The sequence below is a fragment of the Gouania willdenowi genome, chromosome 14, assembly GCF_900634775.1.
Source record: "Gouania willdenowi chromosome 14, fGouWil2.1, whole genome shotgun sequence".
Lineage (NCBI taxonomy): Eukaryota > Metazoa > Chordata > Actinopteri > Blenniiformes > Gobiesocidae > Gouania > Gouania willdenowi.
The window spans coordinates 33,564,910-33,591,115 of record NC_041057.1 but is presented as its reverse complement, the minus strand read 5'-3'; the positions used below and the strand labels follow the sequence as shown (position 1 = coordinate 33,591,115).

Genomic DNA, 26,206 nt, shown 5'->3' with positions numbered 1-26,206 from the left:
TTAAAATCTGTTAATAAATCAGGCCTGAGCATCTCTTTAATTCTTGATGCTAAATGCTAACGAACTGAGCTGCTAAAAACAAGGTGATGAGAAAATCTCTGAACTTTCCTAGAATTTAATATTGTGCCTCGTGTAGAAAACAAAACTGTGTAAAAGCAACGAGAACATGAACCCGTCACTGCTCCAATGATCAGTGCATGAGCTGCTAATGGGAGCAAAACAATCTATCAGAGCCTGCTCTGCACCAGCGTACCTTCATATCAGAGCACAGATTGGATGAAAAAACGTGTATATTTATTAATTAACAGCCTTCAGGTTCAATAAAACCACAGCTTTAGTTCATCAACTTCTTCACCTTAAAACATAATTTTGAACCATTAACGATGGGAATTTGAGGGAACCTGCTTCTAAATTCCATTTGTGATTAAATTCTCCTAATCATCGGTTACAGGAGATGTTTGACATTTACAGCACAAAAATATGAACAATTTGGACTTTAAACAAAGTGTGGTTTGTCTTTATGTTGGAAACAAATTATACAGAGTGTTGTTATTGAAGCTTTAACGAACAGAGTCATGAATGAAATGTAAAGTGAGTCTGAGGTGGGACATGGTGGGACATGGTAAGACATGGCGGGACATGGTGGGTCATGGTGGGTCATGGTGGGACATGGTGGGTCATGGTGGGACATGGTGGGACATGGTGGGTCATGGTGGGTCATGGTGGGTCATGGTGGGACATGGTGGGACATGGTGGGACATGGTGGGACATGGTGGGACATGGTGGGACATGGTGGGACATGTTGGGTCATAGTGGGACATGGTGGGACAAGACCAGTTGCCTCCAAACTTGCAGCAGTTTAACAGACTTTGGAAATTCAAAGAAAACCAAATGAACAGGAGAATTTCAACATGAACAATGTCAATAAATAGTCACTTTATCACATTTACAGATGTTATAATTCATCCCCAACGTGGTTCTCAGGTCGACCTTTCTTCTCTGGTTCTGCAGTGAAGGACGAAACAGAAGAAGGTTATTAGGACAGGATTAGAATTTAAATTTTATTTTGGCGGTCTTCACAAACAAAAAAAAGTACAGAACAAACACTCAATTGTTCAGCTGAAGGGGTGTAGGTTGAAGCAAAGCTTATATACTTGTGCTTTGATGTACCCGTACGAGATGTTTTCAAAGGAAAACATCAAAGCATCTGCTGATCACTTTCATGCGTCCCTATGAGTTCCTTCTGGGCGTGGCCAAAGTTTTAACCACTAGGATCCGTCGGTGTGAAAGGACCATAAATGAACGATTAATCAAAATGTTTGAATCACTGATCGTTTACTATGTCTGAATGATGATGCATTGATTACGTCTCCCATCACCAGTGGTTACTGAGGAAAATCAGTTAGTTTGTTGATGCTGAAAAGTGCAGCTATTGTTGAACTGTAACACACTGTATAAAGCAAACAGGCGGCAGAAAACTAAACATTTGTCCAAACACAAAATATATTTAATACATTTACATCACTCTTCATGTCATTTGTACAATGCCATTTTGTCTCTGATATTTAGCTGAATGATCTCTAAATATCAGGAAAAAGGGGCAGTTTAGAGTTTATTTTACGTTATAATTATGATTGAAAGACATAAAAAACAGGTTAAGATGTTAAAACTGAAACTTTATAAAGCTTAGAGCAGTAATCCTACTGTGATAAACGACAAACCAACCTGCAGTCGTGCTTCCTTCTGTGGACTGTGATTGGCTGTCTGATTCTGTGTGTGCTGAGGTCTCCTCAGTGGGCGGAGTCACAGCTGGCTCCACCTCCTCTTGGTTTTCTGCACATAGACAATAGAACATGAATGTAATGCCCCTGCTGGTGGAAGGAAGAATGGCAGCCACTGAAGTTTAGGAGGAAGTGAAACACCATCATATTTATTTTGGTAATGAAGTCCAAATGTGGTAGAAGCTAAAGTAAATGATGGATGCTCTAATGCAGGGGTTCTCAACCTTCTCAGCATGTGACCCACAAAATAAATGTCCCAGAGAGCGGGGACCCCCACTGTAGCTGAAGGTGGTTGAACACAGACATGAACATTGAAGAACAGTCATGTGGAGACAGGACCATCTATAAGGGGGAATAAAGGAGAGATTTTTGGGGTCCATCCATAAAGTCAGTAAAATGATGGTCCATTGTTCTATGAATCTGTGATAACCACATTTATTTATTCATCTGAATAATATTTACTGTTATCCAGGAACGTTTATTATTATTATAGTCATCTGAAAGATGGAAATCATTGTTTTAATCAGAAATAAAATGAGTTAAAAGTGACCAAAAACAATGGAAAAGGTGTCAACATTAAAAAAATTTTTTTTTTAAAAATAATAAAAAAAAACAGAATTTGGTTAAAAGTTTGAAATTAGAATGGCCAAAAACGGACATAAAAAATGATAATAAAAAAAAGGTTCCGAGTGTCAATATTGGCTTAAAAGTAGGAACAATTAAAAAAAAAATGTAGGAACAATTACTTTAAACTGGCAAATAATGGGCATGACACAATCATGAATGTGGTCAAATTGGCAAAAATAATCATAAAATATGGTGAAAAGAAGTTAAAAGTGACAATAATGGGTCAACATATGTGACATAGGTGGAAAAGTGGTGGAAAGGGTTTAAAAGTGCTGAACATGTCTTAAAAGTAAAAAAAAATTGATGCAAAAATGCATTAAAAAGTGCAAAAATATGGCAAGAAAAAGTGATGAAAATAAGCTAAAATAAGGCACGTTTGGTGTAGTTGCAGAAAAAGGGTAAAAATGTGTTTCTTAAAAGCACCGCAAATGGGGTCCCGACCCCAAGGATGAGAACCCCTGCTCTAAGGTTCATTATGTGGCATTTCACTTCCATGCTACGTTAGCTGTTACACCCACTGCTCTGGGGGTCCACGTTCTCCTCGGGGGGTGGGATGACTTTTTCTTCAGCTGTGTTGTTGGTCTTGCTGTTTTTCTCAGAGCTGGTGCTGTTAGCATCTTTAGCTTTAGCTTTGGGCTTAGCGAACTTGGCCTTGTTGAGCAGGTAGTTGACCTCTCGGTCCAGCAGAGCCAGCTTAGACTCAATGTCTTTGGACAGAAGGATGGGACGTTCCTTCGCTGAGCGTTTCTCCTGCTCCGCTAACGTTTCGTTCTTCCACGTCTGGAACCAACAACATTTTACACTTAATTCACATAAACACACATTGTTAGCTCAGTAATACTGATCCTTTATTTATGGGCAGCTCAATGTTAAACATGTAGCAGCTAGCACCTCAATGCTAAACATGTAGCAGCTAGCGCAGACATTCGGACAGTGCCAACTGCTACATGCACCGAGCACACCGTCTTGCCAAAACTGGACAAGATGACAGGGTTCAGAGCCAAAATAATGAAGTCCTGATGGTTTATTTCATTTGTATTTTCTATTATTTGGAGATTGACTAAAGTACACGTCAATATGACAAGTAGCCCTGGGGACTAGTCTCAAATACAGCAGAATGTAAATGTCTATGCCAGCTAGGCTTGGGCGGTATCCAAACTTTGATAACGTCAAATCTCTTCCCTATTTTACTGTGTCATACAGTATTAAAAAAAATCAATACTTTTGCAAGTTAGTATAGTATCTGATACTCACTGTTTGGTATCAATACTTTATTCAGTATCAAGTTTTTTTGACAACACTAATGGAGCAGAAACAATTTAAAATCTTAAACAATTTCAACTTTCACTTTTTCAGGTTTCACAAAAACCAGAATTTTTTTTTGAATATCCCATTTGAAATGAAATCTTCTGACACCCACCTAGTATCTGCTGTCAGGATGGTTCCACACTTAAACTAAATATAACTGCACTGTCCCTTTAAGGTAAAAAGTGTTTAAGGACGTGTTGAAGAGGCTTTGATAAACTCACCGTTGTCTCATTGATGGCTTTCTCCAACATATTCAGTTCTACTTCAGAGAAGATCTGATCGTCCACTGGGATGAGTTTGGCACTCCTTTAAAGAACAGGACATCCATTAATCCAGGCAAAGTCTCGTGTTTTAACCTCAGCCACAGGAACAGGAACGTTTAAACGTACCTGAGGAAGAAGCTGGAGGTGTTGAGCAGACTGTTGAGAGCAGCCAAACGCTCTGGCCACTTTCGTCGCTCCTCCACCCTGAAGAACATGTCCTTACACAGACTCTTCAGCTGAGAGAGCTTCTCTTTGAGCTGTTTGGTGGAGGCTGAGTATCCCTCCTCATCCATCCACTCTGATGCTTCACTCAGTTTGGTTGTGATCTGCTCCTTCTCCTCGTCACTGACCACCTGCTGGTAATCATCCTGGTACATTTTGTCCTGGAGATCAACACAAGTTTTAATTTTTTTCAAAAGAAGAACGACGCCTGTCAATGATTTACTCAAACATTTAAAATATGTCCCAACTCAATTCAACTTCATCTATATAGCACAAATTACAACAAAGTCATCTCAGAGCGCTTAACAAAATAGTATTTAGTGACAGTGGGAAGAAAATATTATCGCCTACAGTTTTTTTGTATTATTTTGTTAAAAAAAAAAAGATAAATTATCAGTTTTTATTGAAATATGTACAAGACCAGAAAACTTTGACAAACTAGTAACATGTTGCATCATTATGATAGCAAAAACAAATGTTAAATTTTGTCTTATGTGTTAAAAATTACAACACTATGGTGATCATTGAGCAACGCTTCCACACTGTGAATAAAATAAGGAATTAGTATTATTAATAGCAATAAAAAAGAGCAACTCTTTCCTCCAGTATTGTAGACAGAATGCTGTGCCTCAGCAGTTGAATGTAAAAAAGCAATAGTTTGTGTCTGAACGGATTGAAATGTTCAAATTGTACATTTATTCTGCAATTCTTTTTATATTGACACTGGAATTTTCCAATCCTACGAGTTAAATTATTTGTACAATAACTTCCGGGTTCTGACCAGAGCTGTTGAGCGTAGGGGCCCCCGACGTTGTAATTTTGCTCCCCTACGCAGCGATGGCGCCCCCTACGCTCTGTTTTCAGCAACGTAGGGGGGATTTTCTGTTTTTCCTTTTTAAGTGGTCATAATAATTGTTGCACATTCGGACACAAAAAGGACTTCCAGGGGGTTGTTTTAACTTAGCGCAAATTACAACAAAGTCATCTCAATGCGCTTATCAAAATATAAAATTCATAATAAGAAAGAAGAAGCCCAACAAGATCCACATGAACAAGCATTTAGTAATAAAGATAAATTTGATTACTTTTTATTTGGCATTATTTTGATTATTCGTGGATGAAATATTCTGCTGCTCACCTGCGTCTCAAAGATAAAAGCCTCGAGGCTGTTTAGAGTTTTTTCTCTTTCGTGTTTGGCGAGGTCTCGGTCCGTCAAATCCTGCAGTCTGAAAACACACACACACACACACACATTTCAGCGGCTCTGCCTGAAAGTTAAACATCTACTCAAACCAAGCACTGACTCACTTCTTCTTGGAGGTTGCGAGGTCATCTGCAGTTGGGTCTAGAATGTCATTGAAGATCAGTTCTACTGCGACGTCCTCAGAGATCTTGACCCTCTTCTGAGGTTTGGTCTTTTTCTCCACTTCCTTCTCCGCTTCTGTGTTTTCAGACTTCTCTTCTTCATCCTTCATCAGTGAACACAGGGAAACTAGTGTGAACCATCTCATGCCAAAACAACAAGACAAAAGATGCACTCGCATCCACACAGGTTTGTTACATTTTAGTCATACTTTAGGGGTGCGACTCTTGTCTCGGACTGCAATGTAGGATTCCTTTGCTTTCAGCTCATTTATTTTAACATTTTAACCTGACAAGTATGAAGGTAGATATGTTGCAAAAATGGAAGAGCTTGCAGAATGTGATGTAAACTTGTGTATAAAAAATCCACAAACACATGAAATTAATTTCATGTCACAAGTTATAGGGAAAAAATGTGAACGTGTAGAGTTAAAATTTAAACACGTGTGCTCTGAATGTGAAATCACAGAAAAAAATATTCACAAATGTGTAGACTGATATTTACACAAATAAAACAGCTACAAACTTGCAATCCAACATTTATTCTCATGTTTTTTTATTACTTGTGTCAATGATCGTTTCCAACCAAAACTCTGAGGTTCCGACTTCTCGAATCTGACGCTACAGATGCACAAACTACTTTTCTTGTGGGAATGCAACACATTTTGCGAGACGTCTGTTGCAGAACAGATTTGTACCTGAAGAACCCTCAGCGTTGTGGTTGTAAACAATAATTGACAACTAATTAAAAAAACATGTGAGTAAATGTTGGATTTAAGGATGTAACGATTCACTCAACTCCCGATACGATTCTCTCATGATTTATTTTACAAAATGGGACTGTAGAAAAATGATGACTGAAAAATATTCCTTTATTTTTTGGGGGAAAAAAAACGTAAAAAACTATACTGTTTTTCTTTTATTTTTCATTGACAAAATAATCCCTTGATAAACTATTCAAAACAATGCAATTTAACTAAAAACAAATCTTGAATGAAATAAATAAAGGAATAATACAAATGAAGAAAAGCCAATTAATTGAAATTCTGGATCTATAGTAAACAATGCAAAACTGCATAATAGTTCTTTTTAAAAGTGCAACTGAAAATGTATTTTGTGCCTGAACAATTGCACTGTATTTAGGTCAGATATTGGTTTGATCCAGTAGAGGGCGCTGGTAACCCAGTGGTTGGTTGGCATGCAGATATCTTGCAGTGAAGAAGAGATGCTATGCTAGCAGACGGAGCCAATAGAAAAACGTGACTTTTACAGATATTCACGTAATATTACAAATATTTTTTCGGTGCTAAAGGGGTAAAGAATCATTTATGAACATGTATAAGAGTAGAAGGCGGTCAGAAAGAAAGTATTAGCAGCCGTCAACACTTCTGGATAACGATTAGCGTACTGCGATTCAATTTTCACAGTATCGATGTGAATCGTGATACCTATGAATCGATTTTTAACTGCCTTACGATTAATCGTTACACCCCTAGTTGGATTACAAGTTTGCAGCTGTAATTTTATTTGTGTAAATATTAGTCTACACATTTGTGATTATTTTTTTGTGACTTCACATTCAGATCATCACGCATGTGTGAATATTTTCTCTGGCGTTCACATTTTTCCCATCATTTGTGACATGATGTTTATTTCACGTGTGTAGATTTCTTATACACAAGCTCACATCACATCCTACAACATATCATCCTTCATAGACGACCAGCAATGAGTAACTTCAAGAGGAAGAGTTGAACACACCGTGCTTGGCGAGTCGGACGAGAGCTTTCTTTCGTTCTACATACAAATACAGACTTCTTAATACCTTTTTAATGCAAGTTGAAATTCAATCGAGATTAACTTTACAATAAACTCAAATGGTTAAAAAAAAAAATATATAAAACAATTTCACAATAATACTCAGTGAATTAAAACCACTTTTACTATTTCTAAATTTAAGAACATTATGAAACAATAAGGTTGTTGGACATATTACACAAACGGAGATACTGTTCATTTAAAAACTGGCTTTTAAATTTGTTGGTGAAAGTTTCTTACACGTGACATACACGTGTTCTGCTTTTTCACGCTGACTTCAGCAGTTGTATTGGAAAAATTAAAGCTTTTGTGTTTTGATTTAAGACAAACTTATTATTCTGTCTTATTTTAACTACTTTGATGCTCATTAATAATTCAAAATTAAACTGTAAATTCTTCAAATTTGTAAACCGATCTTAAACAGGTGGGTTTTCTTTGCTTTATCCTTAAACATTGGATAGATTTTTAGAAATTCTGATTATTTTAGTTTTAAGGAGCCAAGAAATCAGTGATAGTTTTAAGGATTCTTCGGGTACAAAACTCACCCCATGGCAGAATTTATTTGTTTGATATAAAATAATTTTATTGAATTCAGGATTATTTTGCTTCTTTTTGCAGTGAACTTGGTTGGACTTGGAGATCAAACTTTTCAACTCAGAAAAGTCGAGTTAATTCATTTTTTTTCAAATCACAGACTCATGATTCGGGAGTCTTGGGATTTCTTCACACGAGGAGTTTTGGTTGTAAATATTGGACAAAGTTAATGTTTACGATTGTCTGCCCCAACCCGTTCATCAGGACAAAAAAATGTTCAACAAACCACAGAAAATTATAATTAGAATATAATCATATGAGATAATCTGGAGTTTGCTCTCCTTGGTCAATAAGCGTGATAGTAATAATAAAGGAGACAAACAAGGTGCCTTTACACCAACAGATTAACTTCTAAAACAATTATGACATTTAAAAACATTTCTTTGACACACAGATACATTAACATGTTTGATGAGACGTTACCTTGGTCTCATTCACGTTGTGGTCCTCTTCTTTCTTCTCTGGTTTTTGCTCATCACCTGCACTTTTCTCATCATCCTCATCAGCTTTATCAGCTCCTTCCTTCTGCTCTTCATCTTTGTTTTCTTCTACAGGTTCTGGTGGAACAACGTCTTCTTCTTCCTAATGGAGACACCAGTGAATCAGAAACATGTTCCTGAGGAGCCGCAGCTCTGCAGAAACCTGACATCAACCAACACATTTGAAAGTCAATTATAACAGCAGAGCATCTTAAACAGGGACCATCAACAGTGTTATTGCAGAGCTGTAACAGACAGGTTATATAGACAGTAGCATCAGCTCATGTTACCTTGGCAGGTTCGGTTATATTCGGGGCAGGTTCTGATGATCCTCCTCCAAACAAGGTAGATATTGTGTTTCCCAGCTCTGAAATACAACACATGCAGGACTCACCTATCATTAACAATCTACCAAGATCAACTTATTCAGTGGCTTCAAAACATGGCGTCATGTGACGTACTGAACATGGCAGCTACTACAGACTCTCTCTTTATCCAAATACTTTCAAATATCTACATTCTACAGTGAGGACAACTCTGTAAACTGATGTAATAACTGAATGTGGAGGATAATATTCTTTCTCACTAAACTGCATGTGGGAGCAAAGGTGGAAGTAAATTAGCAGAGCTGGCAACCCACTCAGTGTGTGCAGCGTCACATGACCGGTGATCTTAGAGTGATTCACATGTTTAGTTTTTAATGTCTGATGCCCTTCCTGACAACGTCTTCATTTAGAAAATACTTGGAAATAGTAGAGAAAAGGGTTTAAAACCATTCAAATAAAAAACTATCTCAATTGTAAAACCAGTGCCAGCTTCCCTTCCATTTTACAATAATTCTACAGTTTTTCTATTAGCTCTGTCTGTTAGCGAGTAGCATCTCTTCTTCACTGCAGAATAGCTGCATCCAACAAAACACTGGGTTACCAGCGCCCTCTGCTGGTCCAAACTAATATCTGGCGGCTGAAACTGAAGGAAAACAATCATTCTCTCTAAACATTTCCCCAATAATAAAATAAATCTTAACATTCACAACATTACTGAATTCAACTAAATTAAATAAACAATTCAACAAAGAAAAGAGTCACTGGTAGGAATAATTCACAGAAGGGGTTTTTAATTCTTCTCTTATAAAATTGAATATGTATTTTTTTTTTTAAACATTCATGATCAATATCATCATGAATTAAAAGTCCTACATCCAGGGTACTGGGTTATGAAAATCACAAATGTAAAGGTATATGTTAGATATATTATAAATATCAATGTGCATTGATACACTAAATAAATTACCAAAACCAACTACAAGCAAACCACACAAAAATGATGTGAATCATGGAGATATGTTCCAGTATCAGACAGCATTTTACAGACTACTACTAAGAGACCACGCCCCCATACTACTGCTATACTATAAGTTGGTACATTTTACACTGGAAAGAGGTAAACTGATAATGATGCTCAATTCTTTGTCATCATTACCATGGATACCAGATTTCAACTTGTAAATGCAACAAAAACGAGGTGAGAAAATACATCATGATAAGAAAAGTGCTACAAAATAGAAAGAAAAGCCACAATTACACTAATAATGCACCAAAAGCCACCATATAATATAATTTTTGCCCCAACTTCCAACTGCAATTTTGTCTGAACTTAACTTTGACGCTAAATTTTTCACAGTCTAACCTATTAAACCGTTTTTATCATATTTCACTCTTTGTGCTACTTCTAATATTTTATACGTACTGTGTGGTATGTCATGTGTTTATTGAGGGATAACCCTGGTAGGGACATTTAATATTTACATAATAATAAATCTCTGTAAATGTGGTAAATTAAACTGATATAATATAGAATTGTTTTAGTATCTCATCGTCCCCCATTTGAAGTCAAAATCTTCAGAGTTAATCCAACACTTTTTGAATGGAAAAGACAATCTCTGCATTTTGCATTAAATTAGATTCAAGTGTAGAGAGGGCTTAGGATTTGTTTTCCAAAATGATTTTGGACAAATGAATATTTGGTTTAAAGTTGAACATAATGAACACGTTGTGTTAAACCTACTGGTCAAAGTTGATTCCTCTTCTTTCTCCTCCTCAACAGTTTCAAACACCGACTCCACCTGGAGGTGAAAAGACACCAAAATAAATATCATTTCTTTGTTATTGAGATTTGAAACAAACAGTATCTGGAAGACGCACCAATGGCCCCATCATACGAGACCTCTGCCATTAATTTGACTGATTTAGAGTCAAACAAATATTAATCTCAAGTATTTAACATCAACAAGTTAACAGTGGATCTACAAAGGGAGAAAAAACATTCAATCATAGGAATACACTATTTTACTTTATGATAACAAGCTCCATCTGTGAGGGAATCCTGAAATAACTCATCATAGGATACAAACTAAAACAAGAGCTAAATACGCTTCTTATGTTTTTAATATTTATGTATTTTATATAATACTTCTGGTTTGGAAGATTAGGTACAATGATGTTAAACTTTGATCAAAAGTTCAATTTGAACACTCAGTGTTTTTCAAACTGCGGGGGCACCTAGAATTAAAATGGGGTCGCCTGAAACGTCTAATAACTTAAAAAAAAAAAAAAAAAAAAAAAAAAAAAAATACTGTAGGTAAAAACGGAATAAAATTCTATTTTAAAATTTCTTTGAATTATTATTTTTCAAAAACACATCACACACAAATATCAAATAACTGAATCCTATACTTTAATTTTCTCAAATATAAATCTAGTTCAAATAAAATGCAGTATAAAAATATCAAAGGTGGATCACTGAGTGCACTAATCCTGGCTACTCTGTGTTTGTAACACACTTTAATAAACATGATCAAAAAACTAATTCTAGAAAAAAAAATAGTTTCACTTTTACTGGAAATGAGCTCCAAATATCAGGATCGACCCTGAAAAAAAACAAACAAAAACCCGTATGGGTTTATCACTACTTCCATTCAGAGGCGCCCGGGGGGCAGTTAGGGTTACGGGTCTTGCTCAAGGGCCGATGGTGAATTGAAACCAGAGAATTTGACCCTTAAACCTTGAGCCAACACTGTCCCCCTACAGTGTGCATTATGAAATGACAATAAATCAACTTTTTATTTATTTTTCAATTATAATGAGTGGACACATCCAACCAGATGAATGGAAAATATTTTTTGGATGCACTTTGAATTTCTAAAAGGTAAGATTTCTAAAATTGTTTTTAAATAATATATCTTAAGGTATTTGAGATTTTTTTCAGGGACTGATTATTTCATGCATGATAAAAAGGTGAGTTGACTTGAGTCGCCTCTGATTTCAAATCTTATTTAAGTCATTTGGTTATAAAGAGAAAATCTAAATAATAATGTTTAAACCTTAGCGGGTAGTTACACACTGTTTATTTTTATTAAAAGGTTCATTTATGTAATTATTAAGTACTTTTTATACAGAGGTTGGACCAAGTTTCCTCTTTCTGTTAGAAAATTTGGTCTTATATTAGTTTTAAACTTGAATTGTTAATGTTATAATGGAACAAATGTTACATAATGTAACATTAACACCATAAACTAAGCTTAACTTTGGAAAAATCTGATCAAAATGTTTCAGATCACTCCCCATGTTTTTATATTCTATTCCATATTTTTACTCCTTGTTTTCTTGAGTTTATGTCATTTATCTTAAAATGTTGCATTTAAGGCAAACTAACACAGACTGGAATTATTATAAATGCTAATAAAGAGCAAATTATTAAAAAAGACAACAGTGTGTAGATTTTGAGTCTTTAGCGGAACTGACCCGGTCGAGCAGGAGCACGCCGCTCTCATCCATGTTAAAGTGAGCTTTGATCCCTTTAGACTCCGCCTCCAGGTGCTTCTGGAAGCTGCTTCCCACTCCAGACAGTTTGACTGTGGTTAAGTTTAAAGAGCCAAACACACTGAAACACAAACATGAGCAAAGGATAAGGTTCACAGTGTAAATGAAAACCAGAGAAAATACCAGAACAATTTATAACACATGCATGATACATGATTGATGGAACATAAACTCAGGGTTCTCGCCAGCGCTGTTGAGCGTAGGGACCCCTGACGCTGTAATTTTTCTCCCCTACCAAGCGATGACGCCCCCTACGTTCAGTTTTCAGCAACGTAAGGGAGATTTTCTGTTTTTAATCGGTACAGCCATAATAATTGATGCACACAAAGGCACTTCCTGGCGTGCACGGGTTGTATAAACTCTATTTAATCTGAATAATCCAGGAACACATACATCAACCACACTATATATTTAATACAGGCGATCAGCTCGGATGCTCTTGTCTTTACCTGAGGACCCCTGCAGCCACTTAGCTGCCCCGATGCTGCCTGTGTGCACTGTCCAATATAACAGTGTGCTTCAACCACACATGAAGCTGCTCCTCATGTTTATGTTTAACTCAATGGATCATTCTATATGCACACACAGGGATGTGAACACCGTCTGGTTGAAACGTGTTCAGGCTTAAAGAGACATCAGCTTCATTCTAGTCGCACAGGTTTGGACCGTGTTCTCTCGGGCCGGGCCTTTCTTTCCCCGGCCTGATTAAAAAACAATACTGTGTACAACCTCCATGTGTGTGTGCGCGCGCGTACGTCCTCCGTGTGTGTGTGTGTTTTAATATTACTGCTGGTCCCACATAATACCTCATTTAAATTTGAAAAGCGCGTCTTGGAATCAGTGAGAGGGGCTGCTGTTTGCTATTGTCCACCTTCTACTTTTCCACTGATACTTTCAAAACAAGAGCACTCAGAGACCACAGCAAACCTCTGCAAAGTTTAGAGGCACAAAGTCACCAGCAGGTGGTGCAGTAGAACCAACCAATCATCCACACAATGCTCCAAAACTTGTTCTGGAAACTCTACAATACAATCTACAACACCTGCTGGATCATCTCCAAAATCAAACTGTCCCTCCCTCCTTGTTGGCGGTAACTAAAGGCAACCCCCGCTGCATTTTTATTATAAACAATAACATGAAACAAGTACAAACACATATTAAAGAGGTTTAGGATTAGATTATGTGACTAACCTGAGCTCCTCCTGGCTGAGGAAGCTGAGTTCTCCATAGTTAATGTGGAAGGTGAAGTCGTCTGTGTAGCGGTTGAATGTGATGACTTTGCGCTGAGGATAAGGAGCCATCCTTTGGAACAGGATGCGCTTGTTGTGCTTCAACGTTTTCATCCCTTCCTCCTCCGTCTCCCGGGAAAACTCCACCTAATAAAAAAAAATGTATATTAGCAGCTCAGAGGAAGTTAAAAGTGATGGTGTGGACTTATTGTGATCAGTACCTGTATGGGGAACACAGCAGCGTCTCGGACTAGGAAAGGTTTGACTTTGAAGGCTTTGCTCAGAGCTGCAGCCTGGTACACAGCACCCATAGCAGCAGCTTCATCAGCATTAATGTTCTTTCCAAGTTCCTCTCTGCAGAGAGAAAAACAGCAGCAGGTTAAAGGAAAGAACAAGTCAAGCCAAAGATCAAATTCCCAGGAAAAAATCCCTCCAGAAAATCATTAAAATGTAGGAAAGTTCCACAAACATCTCTGAACATTTTTAAATTCCTGCAAAGCTTTGAAAGTATGACTGTCCATCATTTCACATATGATTCTCACACAGAATCCTAATTTCTTGCTAGAAATTGTTAGAAAGTGTTTGTCACATTTAGTTTTACTTGTTAAACATGTGAGATAATTGGCCTGGACTTAGATCCTGGAGCGAGTGTGAAACAAGTCGTTCACTTACTTCTCCACGGCTTTGAGCAGAACTTCCTGAACTTTAGGAACACGAGTTGAGCCACCGACTAAAATCACCTGCTCAATATCATCCTGTGGGTAAAAATATAAGCAAAGATCGTCACACACAGAACAGACAGGACGGGTCTGAATCACAGCCTGATTTGATGTCACAGATTAATCAACATTGTAACCAATGATAAACCAATCACATCAAACTTTTTATAAACACACAGACCAGATGTAGAGCCCCGCCCCCACTCACGCAGCGCTAAGAGCACAGCTCAGCTCATCAGAAAATGAGAGAAATTATTTTGTTCCTCTTTGTTAAACATGTTAAGGAGAAAGTTCTGGTTTATTTACCAAAATTTTAGAAAGTGGATTTTTGGTGATTTTCATTTTTGTTGCAGAATATGCTCATTGAAGTCATGAAGAAACCACTCCATGCTTTAAATTAACAGTATTTGAAGGTTTTAAAATGCTACAGTTTGTGTTGAATTCAGCTTTTTTTTTTTTTTAAATGTAAAATCCCTGTGTGGAAGCTTCTTAGTTTGGGTTTCAGGGCAGATGAATATTTAACACCGCTGATCAATATTCTTTAACTATTCACATGTTTCTGTTCTGGGTTTGTGTCAATCAGCTGCACGTTAAAATAAAACACATACAGGAGTTATCACTGGTTCCACTGTAGTCACACACGTCATCATCAGATCATCAGATAAAGGAAATACGAGCAAAGTGCGTCGACTAAAAATGAACATATGAACAAATGCTGATGCTGATCTATGATCAAACTCTACTGAAGACAAAGGTGCAACTATGAATATAAATTGAATTAAAACGAATGTTTAAGGGTGATGGATATCTATGAATAACTCCAAACGCTCCCATCACATATGATTACCGTTAATATAAGGCTACTATAGCATTCCACTTCATACTTACCATACTAGTAATCTTATGTATTGCATGTTTTAAAAGCAGCTACATTGTTCATTGAAATCCAGTTTAGTTCCTTATTTTAAGTTAAATAACGTAATGCATTTTAAAAAAATATTTCTAAATTTGCTTTTTAATGTTTGCCTCAGCATCGATTTTTGACCTTTTTGGCTGCACGGGAACCTTTTCATAAGCTAGAAATGACTCATTGCTTGGACGTTTCTTCCTTTATTCTGTCTGTATCAATGTTCTTCTTTCATCTATCGGCTGATTTATCAGTTATCAGGCTATTTATTGGTATCGTCCAATTTAGCAGCTTTTTAAGCCTCCAAATATTGATATAAAAAATCCCAAATCAGTGAGGCTCTAGTGTGAACAACTTAGTATAGAACACAACACACCAATCAATAACTTGAGATGAAAACAAACAAAACCAATGAAGAAAAAGTGACTAAAGGTGTATGAAATAATGAATATTTCCTGAGAGAAAATACTGACCATCTTCATCTCAGCAGCAACGAGCGCATCCTGCACCGGACGAGGAACTCGTTCAAAAAGATCAGGACAGAGCGCTTCAAACTCACTCCTGGTCACTTTGGCTTTAAAATCAATGTCATCCATCAAACCTTCCACCTACAAACAAAAAAAACAACAATTCATTGATAACATTCTGCAGATCTAGTTTTAGAATAGTCTCAGTATCGTGGAGCTGACCTGAGCCATGAAGTCTACGTTAGCACTGAGCACGGTCTTCAATCTCTGGGCCTCTTTCAGAAGCTTGGCCATGGCTCTGTGATTCTCTCGCACGTCTTTTTTGCTCTTCTTTTGCTCGTTGAACAGTTTGGCCAAATGGTCTCTGAGCCTCAGGTCCATCTCAAAGCCCCCCAGACCACGGTCAAATCTACAGAGAGCAACAACAGGGGTTTAACGTGACTTTACTGTACATTAGTTCTAATGGTGGGGTTTTATTTATTTAGAGAAATTAAAAGACAAAATAGATATATCAGCAAACAAGAGGACAGTCATAAACACCCCCCGCCAGATTGTTTGTCATTATAACTCAATCTTTTCCTAAATGTTCTAAATCTAAGAACTTAGATACATATGAAAATATTATCACACCAGAATATAAAATTACTATCTAAACAGTTTCTTAGAAAAATGGTCCCCTTTGAAGATACCTTAAACGGAGTTAAAAAAAAAACAAAAACACACCAAATTTGGTTATCCGTTCATGCTAACGTCTATGAGAAAATCCATGTATATGCTCATGCTAACATTTACCGTGATTGGCAGTGATTTATATAACACACCGTTTATGCTTAACTTTCACAAATAGTCTTAGGAGTGTAATTAGGGCCCTATAAAATCTGCGTAAACGGAATCACAGAATCGACCAATGAAAACGGTTAAATGCAGAAATGGACAAAATCGGCATGAAACGCTGTCACCGTGGGGCAAGGAAAGTTTTTTTTAAATGGGGAAATGTTTCCGGGGACCGCTTATTAGGTGCACCGCCCTCCCTCCTCCTGTCTTGGCTGCATTAAACTCATCTTAAATCACCTCTAAAAAATAATTAACTACATCGCTCATATCTGTTTATCTTTATAAGTTTTAATCCTTGAAAGTAAATCAGATTTTAGATGAGTTCTTTGGTGATTAGAGCTCCTGAGGGCCCCTCACGTGGTCCACGTGGGCTACCTGGTGACGGCTAGCACCGTGTTGGTGACCCCTGCTGTAAAGTGTTTTAAAATCATTGAAAAGCATCCGTGTGCGTTCACTATTGATGAACGTACTCACCCGACACCTCTGATCTGCAGCTGTGGTTGCGTCCCAAACTCTTTAGTTTTGACGGTCTGATAGGTGACGATGGTGGCGGTGGTGCTGCCTGAGCCCATATCATAGAACATCACAGTCTAGAAAGGCAACAGCAGTTTAAACGTGTTTAGATTAAAGCATTTCTGAAAAAGATCAGATTTTAAACAGTTCCTCCAGGCAGTGGAAGACACAAAATCACATAAACAACCAAACGACACCAAAAACACACACAGAGAGAATAAATTATACGATACACAAAATAAGAGAAAAATACACTGAATAATAAAAAGAACACAAACAACACCATACTAAAATGATTATAGAAATGATCTTGGTTAGAACATGAACTGAAAATACAAAAGTCAGTCTTACTCCCACATCAGGAAAGAGATGACCAGAAAATAATTTTATAAAATAAATCTCTTCAGGAGCCACTAAATACAGTTTCATTCCACTAATTTACAAAATGAGATACTTTAAAACGTGTTATCATTTATTCATTCCATCATTATTTTCTATGATTTTTTTTTCACAGAATTCTGAACAAAATGTTGGAGACGAATAAAGGAGGAACTTGGATTCAAAAGTTAGAGAAAGGGTTTGAGAACCACTGATATAAACAATCAAACTGAGCCGTTATGTCCTATAGTCGCTCACCTTAGCAGTGGCGTCGATATCTTTCCTCCTGAACACGCCGTAGTTCAAAGCCACGGCCGTGTTGTCGTTGATCAGCTGCAGAACCTTCAGACCTGCCATGTGAGCAGCCTGCAGGACTGCCCTGCGCTCTGCCTGATTAAAAAAGGCTGGCACTGTAATCACAGCGTCTTTGATGGGTTGTTCTGTGGAGCACGATTTAAACAGAGATTTTATTGAAAACACACACGTGCACATTTGAGTTGCAAACCTTAACCCATCATATGGCAAGTCGTTTAAACATTTAATCAGTAGGGCTTTCTAGTTGTAATTTTAGTTTCACTCACGGGAATTACATTTTGACATGTCGAAATGTTGATTTTAGATTTCGAAAACAATTTTGACATGTTACAAATATACTTTCACATGTAATTACATTTTAACTAGTTAAAACTTATCTACAAGTCAACTTCCACATGTTAATAAACAATCGTAATTAGTGAAAATGTATTTTCCCCATTTCAGATATAAGCAATTCCATTCTGGATATGTGGGATAAATAATATTTAACTTTTTGATATCTAGAAATCAATTCTGACTACCTATAAAATCACTTGTAGATATCTAACAAAGTTCTTACTATTAAGAATTTAATTTGCACTAGTTACAAATATATTTGAGATATCTCAAATGACATTCTTACTCCTGAGCAGACATGTCTAAAATTTTAGACAATTCCATTTATGATATCTGTAATGTGACAACAATTGTAGATATCAAAAACTACAATTGCAACTAGTCGAAATTATATCATGGATGGATTATAACTTGGAATTACAACGCGTCAGTATCTGTAATGAAATGTGAATGGATGTCAATGGGACATTTTGACTAGTTTCTACTAGTGAGAATTTAATTGTTAATATCTCCAATTAACATTGTGACTAGTGGAAATATAATTGTGGATATCAATAATTAACTAGGAAGCCTCCTGTATCCTCACTAATTAATATTATCTAATTAATTAACTCCTCTTACACCTTTTGATCTGGAGAAATAAGCTATCAAAACATTCAGAAAGTTCCAGAGATTTATGCTTGTACTTTTATAGTTTGTAACTTTTAAACTTTTTGAGTTATTGTATTTTTCGTGCAACTGCATTGACTTTTCAGCTCAAACCTTATCTTATACTACTTAGCTAGATAATTATATCCTGGATTTATCTCCGTTAGCTTCACAATTAAAACTCGATAAGTTAAGCGTGTAGATTTTAGCCTGGCTACGTGCGCGCTCTTGTGACAGAAGAGGAGATTACAGCGTCAGACCAATCACAGAGAAACTGGAGAGCAACTTACGTCACAACTGAGGAATAATTCTTTAAAAATATGAAGTCTCGTCAGATTCACAGACGTTTTCACAATGATCCTCCTTTTATTGGACAGGTGGTTTTCTCAGCGGTCTGATTGGTCAGGAGGCGGGACTTTAATACTAGCGCAGATCTTATCCAGAACAAAACCTGGTCCTGACCAGATTAGGTGTTCAGCCTTAGTTACCATGGTGATTTAGCCCCATAAGACATTAACTAGCTTTGTAGTTTAGCACTGACTGATTAAATCCCTAAAGTTAGCGCAACAGAAAACAAAAATCTAGCTTTGTAATACAGGCATGGAATGGACAGCTCTTTCTGCTAGAGGAGCTAATTTAGATTGTTTCAGATCCTTCAACCTATTTGAACAATTTTCATCATATATTCTGTATCATTTCACAGAGAGTTCATTGGCTAGGCTAGTGCTAATGCTAGGCAAATGCTAAGCTACTCTTAGGTCAATACTTACTGTAGCTAATACTAGGTTAAAGCTATTGCTAGGCTAATGCTATATTATTGCTATGCTAATGTTAGGCTAATGCTATATTAATGCTAAGCTAATGTCAATGTTAATGCTAGCTAGGCTAATGATAATTTTAGCTAATGCTAGGTCAATGCTAGCTAATGTTAATGCCAATACTAGCTAATTCAGTGTTAAATGTTTGAATTGCAACTAAACAAAATGACATTATGGATATAAGGACTTGGAAGAATAATATATCAAAATAAAAGTATAGATATCTACATGTGCAAGTACCGCTAGTGGTTGAGTGTTAAAACGACTTGCCATACCCAGCATGCATTTCTGCATTCAGATAAGCTGACCTGCAAAGTCTTGAGCCAGTACACGGGAATAATTGAGCATCATTCCAATGAGTTCTTCTGGGGTGTACTGCACCTCCCTGGAACAAAGCAAACATGACATTTATTATTTCTACAAATACCAATAATTAGCATAGCATACATTGCAACATGAAAAACACTCAAGTTATTTATTTATGCGTCATTGTTGTTGCCGTGGAGACTCCAACAACTTACTTTGAGTTCTGAAAGGAAACCGTTGATCTGTGTTTGTCCTCCTGCAGCTGATGCTCAGGGAAACGTCTGCGGTAAAGGTCCACTTGGACATTATCGTGTTTTTTACCCAGAAGGCCTTGCAGGTGTCGATAAACCATTTGAGGGTTCTTAACAGACTAAAGCAGTAACCATGTGAGTTAATATTTTAGCACAGAAATGTAACAGCATTTAAGAATCAGGAGAATAATGGAAGCATTCCTACCACTCCGAGAGCGTTGTCTCCAAAAAGTCTCTCGTTGTCCTTCAGACAAACGACCATTGGAGTTTTCCTCCTCGACTCCCTACAAAAAAAAACAACAAATATTGAGAAAATCTACATCTACATTCAGAAAGTAAGACCTTAATTACTGTAGTTTAAATAAGTTTCCTAAATAACAAGCTAACAAAAAAACTGAAAATATCATGCAGTCTGAAGTTAATAAAAGTGAAAAAAAATAATTAAATATAAAACGCAAATTATAAAACGTGTACATTGAGAACATATTTGTGAATTTGAAAAACACGGAAAAACTTGAAAAATGTGAAAATCTAAAAAAACTCATGGAAATTGTGGATATATTTGTGGATCTGAAAAACACGTGAAAATCTGAAGAAAAAAAAACAGGTGTAAATTGTGGTATATTTGTCAATATTCTCTATAACAATAAACCAATCAGAGCGAGCAACAGACCAGCTTATGAAAGCTAAAGTGGTTGATCCTTTCATTCAACTCTAGCTCAGTTAAACAGGTGAAATAAAACAAACTCACTTGTTGAGAACAATTTCCATTGGAACTCCAGGTTTCACTATTGCCATCTTCATCCACTCGCTGCCCAGGTCAACGGACATCACCGCTAACGTTGCTGCAACAACAAGAGAGTGATGTCATGTTCAGCTGCTTTATTAGAAAATATCACTGGACTAACTGTTAAATCACAGATACATGATTTCTCTGAGTGAGTTACAGAGAATGCACTGTCACTATTAGAGGTGGACCCGTATATCGGCCGGCCGAAATATGGACTTTTTTCAGTATCTGCATTTGGCAGACTTTTTTTTTTTTTTTATAGCACTTTAGAGTAGCCATTAAAGGAAAAAACAAAAACATCCCATTGGATGTATGACTATACAAAAAAAAAAAAAGCATAATAATAGCATGTGCATGGGAGAGGTAGAAGCCAATAGGCTTACAAATAAAAAGCTGATATAATAGGATAAGTTTATAATATAATGCCTGACAAAATATGATTTTTGTTTTACTTGGTTGTGTACGGGTAAGTTCTAATGGTTTATTACATTTCTAATATATACATTTAAATCATATGAGTATTTCAATTGTCTTTCATAATCAATGTGCTTTAAAAGAAATAAATAAATAAAGTACATCGGCCTCCAAAATTTTTTTTTTTTTTAAAAATCGGTATCTGCATCGGTTTTTGAAAATCCCATAACGGTCAACCTCTAGTCAGTATGTTTTGACAAAAATAAATTATCACTAAATCTGATCAAAACAAAATTTTTTTTTTTTTTTGGAAACTGTACAACACGCAATAAAATACAGGTACTAGAAGGTGATGTAAACTAGGGCTGGTATATATGCCTTAAAAATGTATCACGACATAAGCGTTTCATATCAGTTGATATCAATTATTGATTAGTTTTTTAACCCATTTAAAAAGAAGGACCAGAAGAAAAAGGCCAAATTTAAATATTTTTTATTTTAAAGGTAATCTTTAACATTTAAAAAGGGGTCAACAAAATAAAAAAACTTCAATTTAAAAAAAAAATACTCTTCAATGTACAAATATAAACATTTCTCTATCTCTCTATAAAAGCAAGGAATCTCTGTCTGTTTGTCTGTCTGTGTGTATCTCAAAAATCTCAGCGTATCAGGCTCAGACTGACCTGAGACTTTCAACATGGCTGCTGCTTGGTTCAAAGGTGTGCAACGTCTGATTTGTTTGGACTGCAATGATACCGTTCATAAATTATTTTATAAAACTGTCAGTTTAAAAAGGATTTAACTTTTATTCGTAATTAAAGATTCAATTTAAAACAATCCATGAAAAAGCTACTTAACCTCACACTTTGCTATAGCAAGACATACTTCCTACGGGCACTGCACTAGTTCAATAAATGCATCATCAAACAAAATGTGCAAAGCATTTTGTAAATAAAAAAATCAGTGCACACCCGAGGTAGAACTAACATCGCTGACATGAAACGAACAGTTGGGTATGTATTACGAAAATATTATGGGGGCAGTTTTTTCCTCATTTATAATTATCTGGGGACAAAAAAAGCACATGAAAAGCAAAAATAACTCCAATAATGTTTTTACTGTTTAACAAAAACCACTGCTGCTGAATCTTTTTTATTTTATATTTAATAATAAGTTACATAAAGTTATGGTATGATATAGTTGCATAGTATAGAGATACATCGCATCGTGACATGCAAATCGTGAATCATATCGTCAGATTCATGGCAATGTACACTAGAGATCGACCGATTCATCCGGCCGGCCAATTTTTACGGTTTACGTGTATTGGCTTCGGCCGATGCGCGCTGCTGCGTTTGCCGATCCGCTTTACATACAGAGCGGCTGCTACAGCCTCCTTTGTGTTGCTGGAGACAGAGGCTGCAGAGTGCGGAGCTCCTCCCCCCACTAGCAAAGCGTGAAGGATGCTCTTCAACCCCAATGACAAGTTTTAAACTTTCAAAGCATCTTTTAACTGTTTAACTTAACTGACGTTTTTCTGTGTTGTTGTCGCAGTTGTATTTAACAAGCAGCTGGCTGGAGATTGGGCGTGTGTGTGTGTGTTTATCTCTCCCTCCCTCTCTGCTCAGCAATACAGAGGGTTTTCAACCGCGTCATCATCCAGAAATCGCCTTTTTTGGAAAAAAAAAAGCAACAGGTCTACAAACAGCACGCAGACAAAAAAATTCAAATTATGAGACAAAATGGTGAACTATTGCCATGAGACATTTGGAATTTTATAGATTGCCAAAAATCATAACAAATCAGGGAGAACAATCTCACAAGTTATCAGAGGAAAGGAGGCGCTTGTGGCTAGCAAAGCTAAACTTGGATCTATGAGGCAAAAACCTGAACAAAACCTGAATATAGCAACAACACATCATCAGTTGGGTAAAATCAAACCTGCAGTGGTGAGTAGTACAAAAGGATGATGTAGTAAACATGTGATTATCTTTTCCATTTACATTAACAAGTGTGTGTAGATGTACATTTAAATGAAATAATACACGACATTCACAGTTGCAATTTAGTTCCAGGATTATTTCACAGCAACAGGTCTGACACTCTTTGACTGTTTAGCGTTCATTAGAGCGATAGCCTGGAGGAAGAAAATGTTCTTGTGACGGGTTGTTTTGTCGTGGATATGAATTATATTATCATCACACAAGAAAATTAGTTAAGAACTCCTGCAAATGACAATTTACTTACCTGACAAGAAATAGGCCAAACAAAGTCGGATGCTGTCCAGATTTTTGCCTCGTAGATCCTGGTTTAGCTTTGCTAGCCACAAATGCCTCCTTTCCTCTGACAACTTGTGAGATTGTTCTCCCTGATTTGTCATGATTTTTGGCAATTTATAAAATTCCAAATGTGTCTCACTGTTTGACTGATTGGTACAGCCAAAAACACGGCAATAGTTCACCATTTCGTCTCGAAATTCGGGATTTTCTTGTCTGCGTGCTGTTTATAAACCTGCTGCTTTATCTCCAAAATGGTGACTTCCGGGTTGATGACGCGCCATGAAAACCCTCTATAAGGAGAGTTTTTAAAACTTTGAGAAGCAGTTTACTACTTCTTTGAATATTTATTCCTGTTAATGTTGATACAATTTAGAACAGAAACTGGAACAGTTTGTTGCTTAATCTGACATCACGTTATTTTCCTCTGCTAATTTATGTTCTGGTGTTGTGTTGGAATAGACTATTATTCATTGTTTCTTTTTATGTTTAATACTATAATTATTTATCTTTATACTTAGGGATGTAACGATTAATCGTAAGGCAGTCAAAAATCGATTCATAGATGTCAGGGTACACATCGATGCTCTGAAAATTGAATCGCAGTACTTTTTTTAAACAGCAGAGGGCGCTATATATTTATTCCTTCTCTCGTCCATAAGTGTCGGCAGCAGGCGGCATCTCTTACTACTCTCTTTCTGGCCGCCTTATACTTTTAAATATGTTCATAAATGATTTCTTACCCCTTTAGCACCAAAAGAATATCTGTGATATTACATGAATATCTGTAAAAGTCACGTTTTTCTATTAGCTCTGTCTGCTAGCATAGCATCTCTTCTTCACTGCACTTAGCTGCATGCCAACCAACCACTGGGTTACCAGCGCCCTCTGCTGGTCCAAACTAATATCTGACGTAAAAACAGTTCAATTACTTTTATTTTTTTTTAAGTCCAATTGTCAAGGCACAAAATACATTTTCAGTTGCACATTTAAAAAGAAAAATAACTATTATGCAGTTTTGCATTGTTTACTGTAGAACCAGAATTTAAATTAATAGGCTTCTTCTTCATTTGTATTATTTATTTATTTCATTCAAGATGTTTAGTTAGATAGCATTGTTTTGAATAGTTTATCAATGGATTCTTTTGATAATGAAAAATAAAAGGAAAATAGTACAGTATTTTCTAGTTTTATCCCCAAAAAATAAAGAAATATTTTTCAGTCATTTTTCCACAGTCTTCTCTTGTGAAATAAATCGTGAGAGAATCGTATCGTGAACCCAGTATCGTGAATCCAATCGTACCGGGAGTTGAGTGAATCGTTACATCCCTATTTATACTCAATAAACCTGTTGATAAAATATATGTTCAGTCAGGCCAGCTTTTGTCAAAGCTATTTTCAGGACAAGGACGAACAGTTCTTTTTCATAATATTTCATGAGATGTCTATTTTTTACTTGTTCTACAACCCCTGTTTTTATAATTTGTTAAATATTTTTTACTTGGCATCGTTCTACCTCACCTTTGTTGATTTCAATAAGTGTTCCTTTTTTAATTGAGACTTGTACCATTTATTATCATCATAGTTTAATTTTTATGATGTAAATTGAGAGAGCAAAAGTAGTATCGGCTCAAGAAACGACTAAGACTGATGGGAAAAAAATCGGTATCGGCCCTAAAAAAAAAAAAAAATCCATATCGATTGATCCTTAATGTACACCCCTACCACCTACCCAAAGAACCTGCCCTTCAAAATCACATGAAGAGTGTAGGCAAAGGAGTCATTGTGACTACTTCAGTAAAATGTGTGATAAGAAGCGATGTGCTGAACCATTGTTACCTGTGTGTGAAGGAAACATCGCCAGAACAAGGCAAAGCAGAGCCACTGGTGCCAGCCTCCGATCCAACATGGTGGACTGGGAAGAAAAGCAAAATAAACACACATTTATTTAAAAATAAATAAATAAATAAATAAAAATAAATCATGTCTGAATGAGCTCATCATCCTATGGTTTGCTCTGATTTCTTTCAGTGATTGAAGTCATCTTTACACATCTGTTTGTTTCAGTGTGACCATCAGGATCTTATCCACCTGGTTCCTCCTTTACAGGTGTACTCTATCAAAACACGTGGCACGAAGGCCTCTGACAAACTGTTAATATCCATTAAACACAGACACAATAAAAACTGTCTACAAAAAGAGAGCTTTAGTTTCACATAATGTGGATTAACAATTTAATGGAGGCTAAATGAAATCTCGGCCCTTAAATGTGTCATCAGTCTTTCACACCTGAGACCATGGTTGTCCACCTAATGTTGAATTAAATAATTCAAATTTAACAGCTCTGTTAAGTGAATACGAACAATATGGATATTTAAATGACAGTATGATGATGGTTTGTTGTTGTTTTAACTCTGCATGAGTTTAAAGTTACCCTTTAGCTAGCTACCTCACGGTAATATCAACACTAGCAGTGAGTTTTTCCTTTATTTACCGAACACACACACCTACACCTACGTCTCTTACCGGCCTGTAGGTCTATAGTTTCCTCTCTTCGTTGTCCAGTTCGGAGCTTTAAATGCCGACTATTACCGGCTTCTTTCTCTAAAAGACGGTTCCAGAACGCGGCGCCACCTCATTGGATCAAACTGAAGCCGCTACCGGGAGCTA

The 26,206-nt window shown here is 36.5% G+C and overlaps 1 protein-coding gene across 1 annotated transcript; it reads right to left on the bottom strand.

The window, feature by feature from the left end:
• Positions 1-488: 488 nt before the first annotated feature.
• Positions 489-26,206, bottom strand: LOC114476163 (hypoxia up-regulated protein 1-like). Its single transcript, XM_028467486.1, has 24 exons — positions 26,063-26,206; positions 25,376-25,451; positions 20,808-20,901; positions 20,262-20,340; positions 20,021-20,175; positions 19,808-19,884; positions 17,641-17,822; positions 16,966-17,081; positions 15,880-16,066; positions 15,664-15,798; positions 14,237-14,319; positions 13,786-13,918; positions 13,527-13,711; positions 12,258-12,396; positions 10,522-10,579; positions 8,745-8,821; positions 8,399-8,557; positions 5,510-5,670; positions 5,340-5,427; positions 4,106-4,362; positions 3,938-4,022; positions 2,927-3,188; positions 1,726-1,833; positions 489-1,005 (listed from the first exon to the last, which is right to left on the bottom strand). Exons 2-24 carry the CDS (start codon positions 25,443-25,445, stop codon positions 956-958), a joined length of 2,940 nt encoding a protein of 979 aa, XP_028323287.1. The 5' UTR covers positions 25,446-25,451; positions 26,063-26,206; the 3' UTR covers positions 489-955.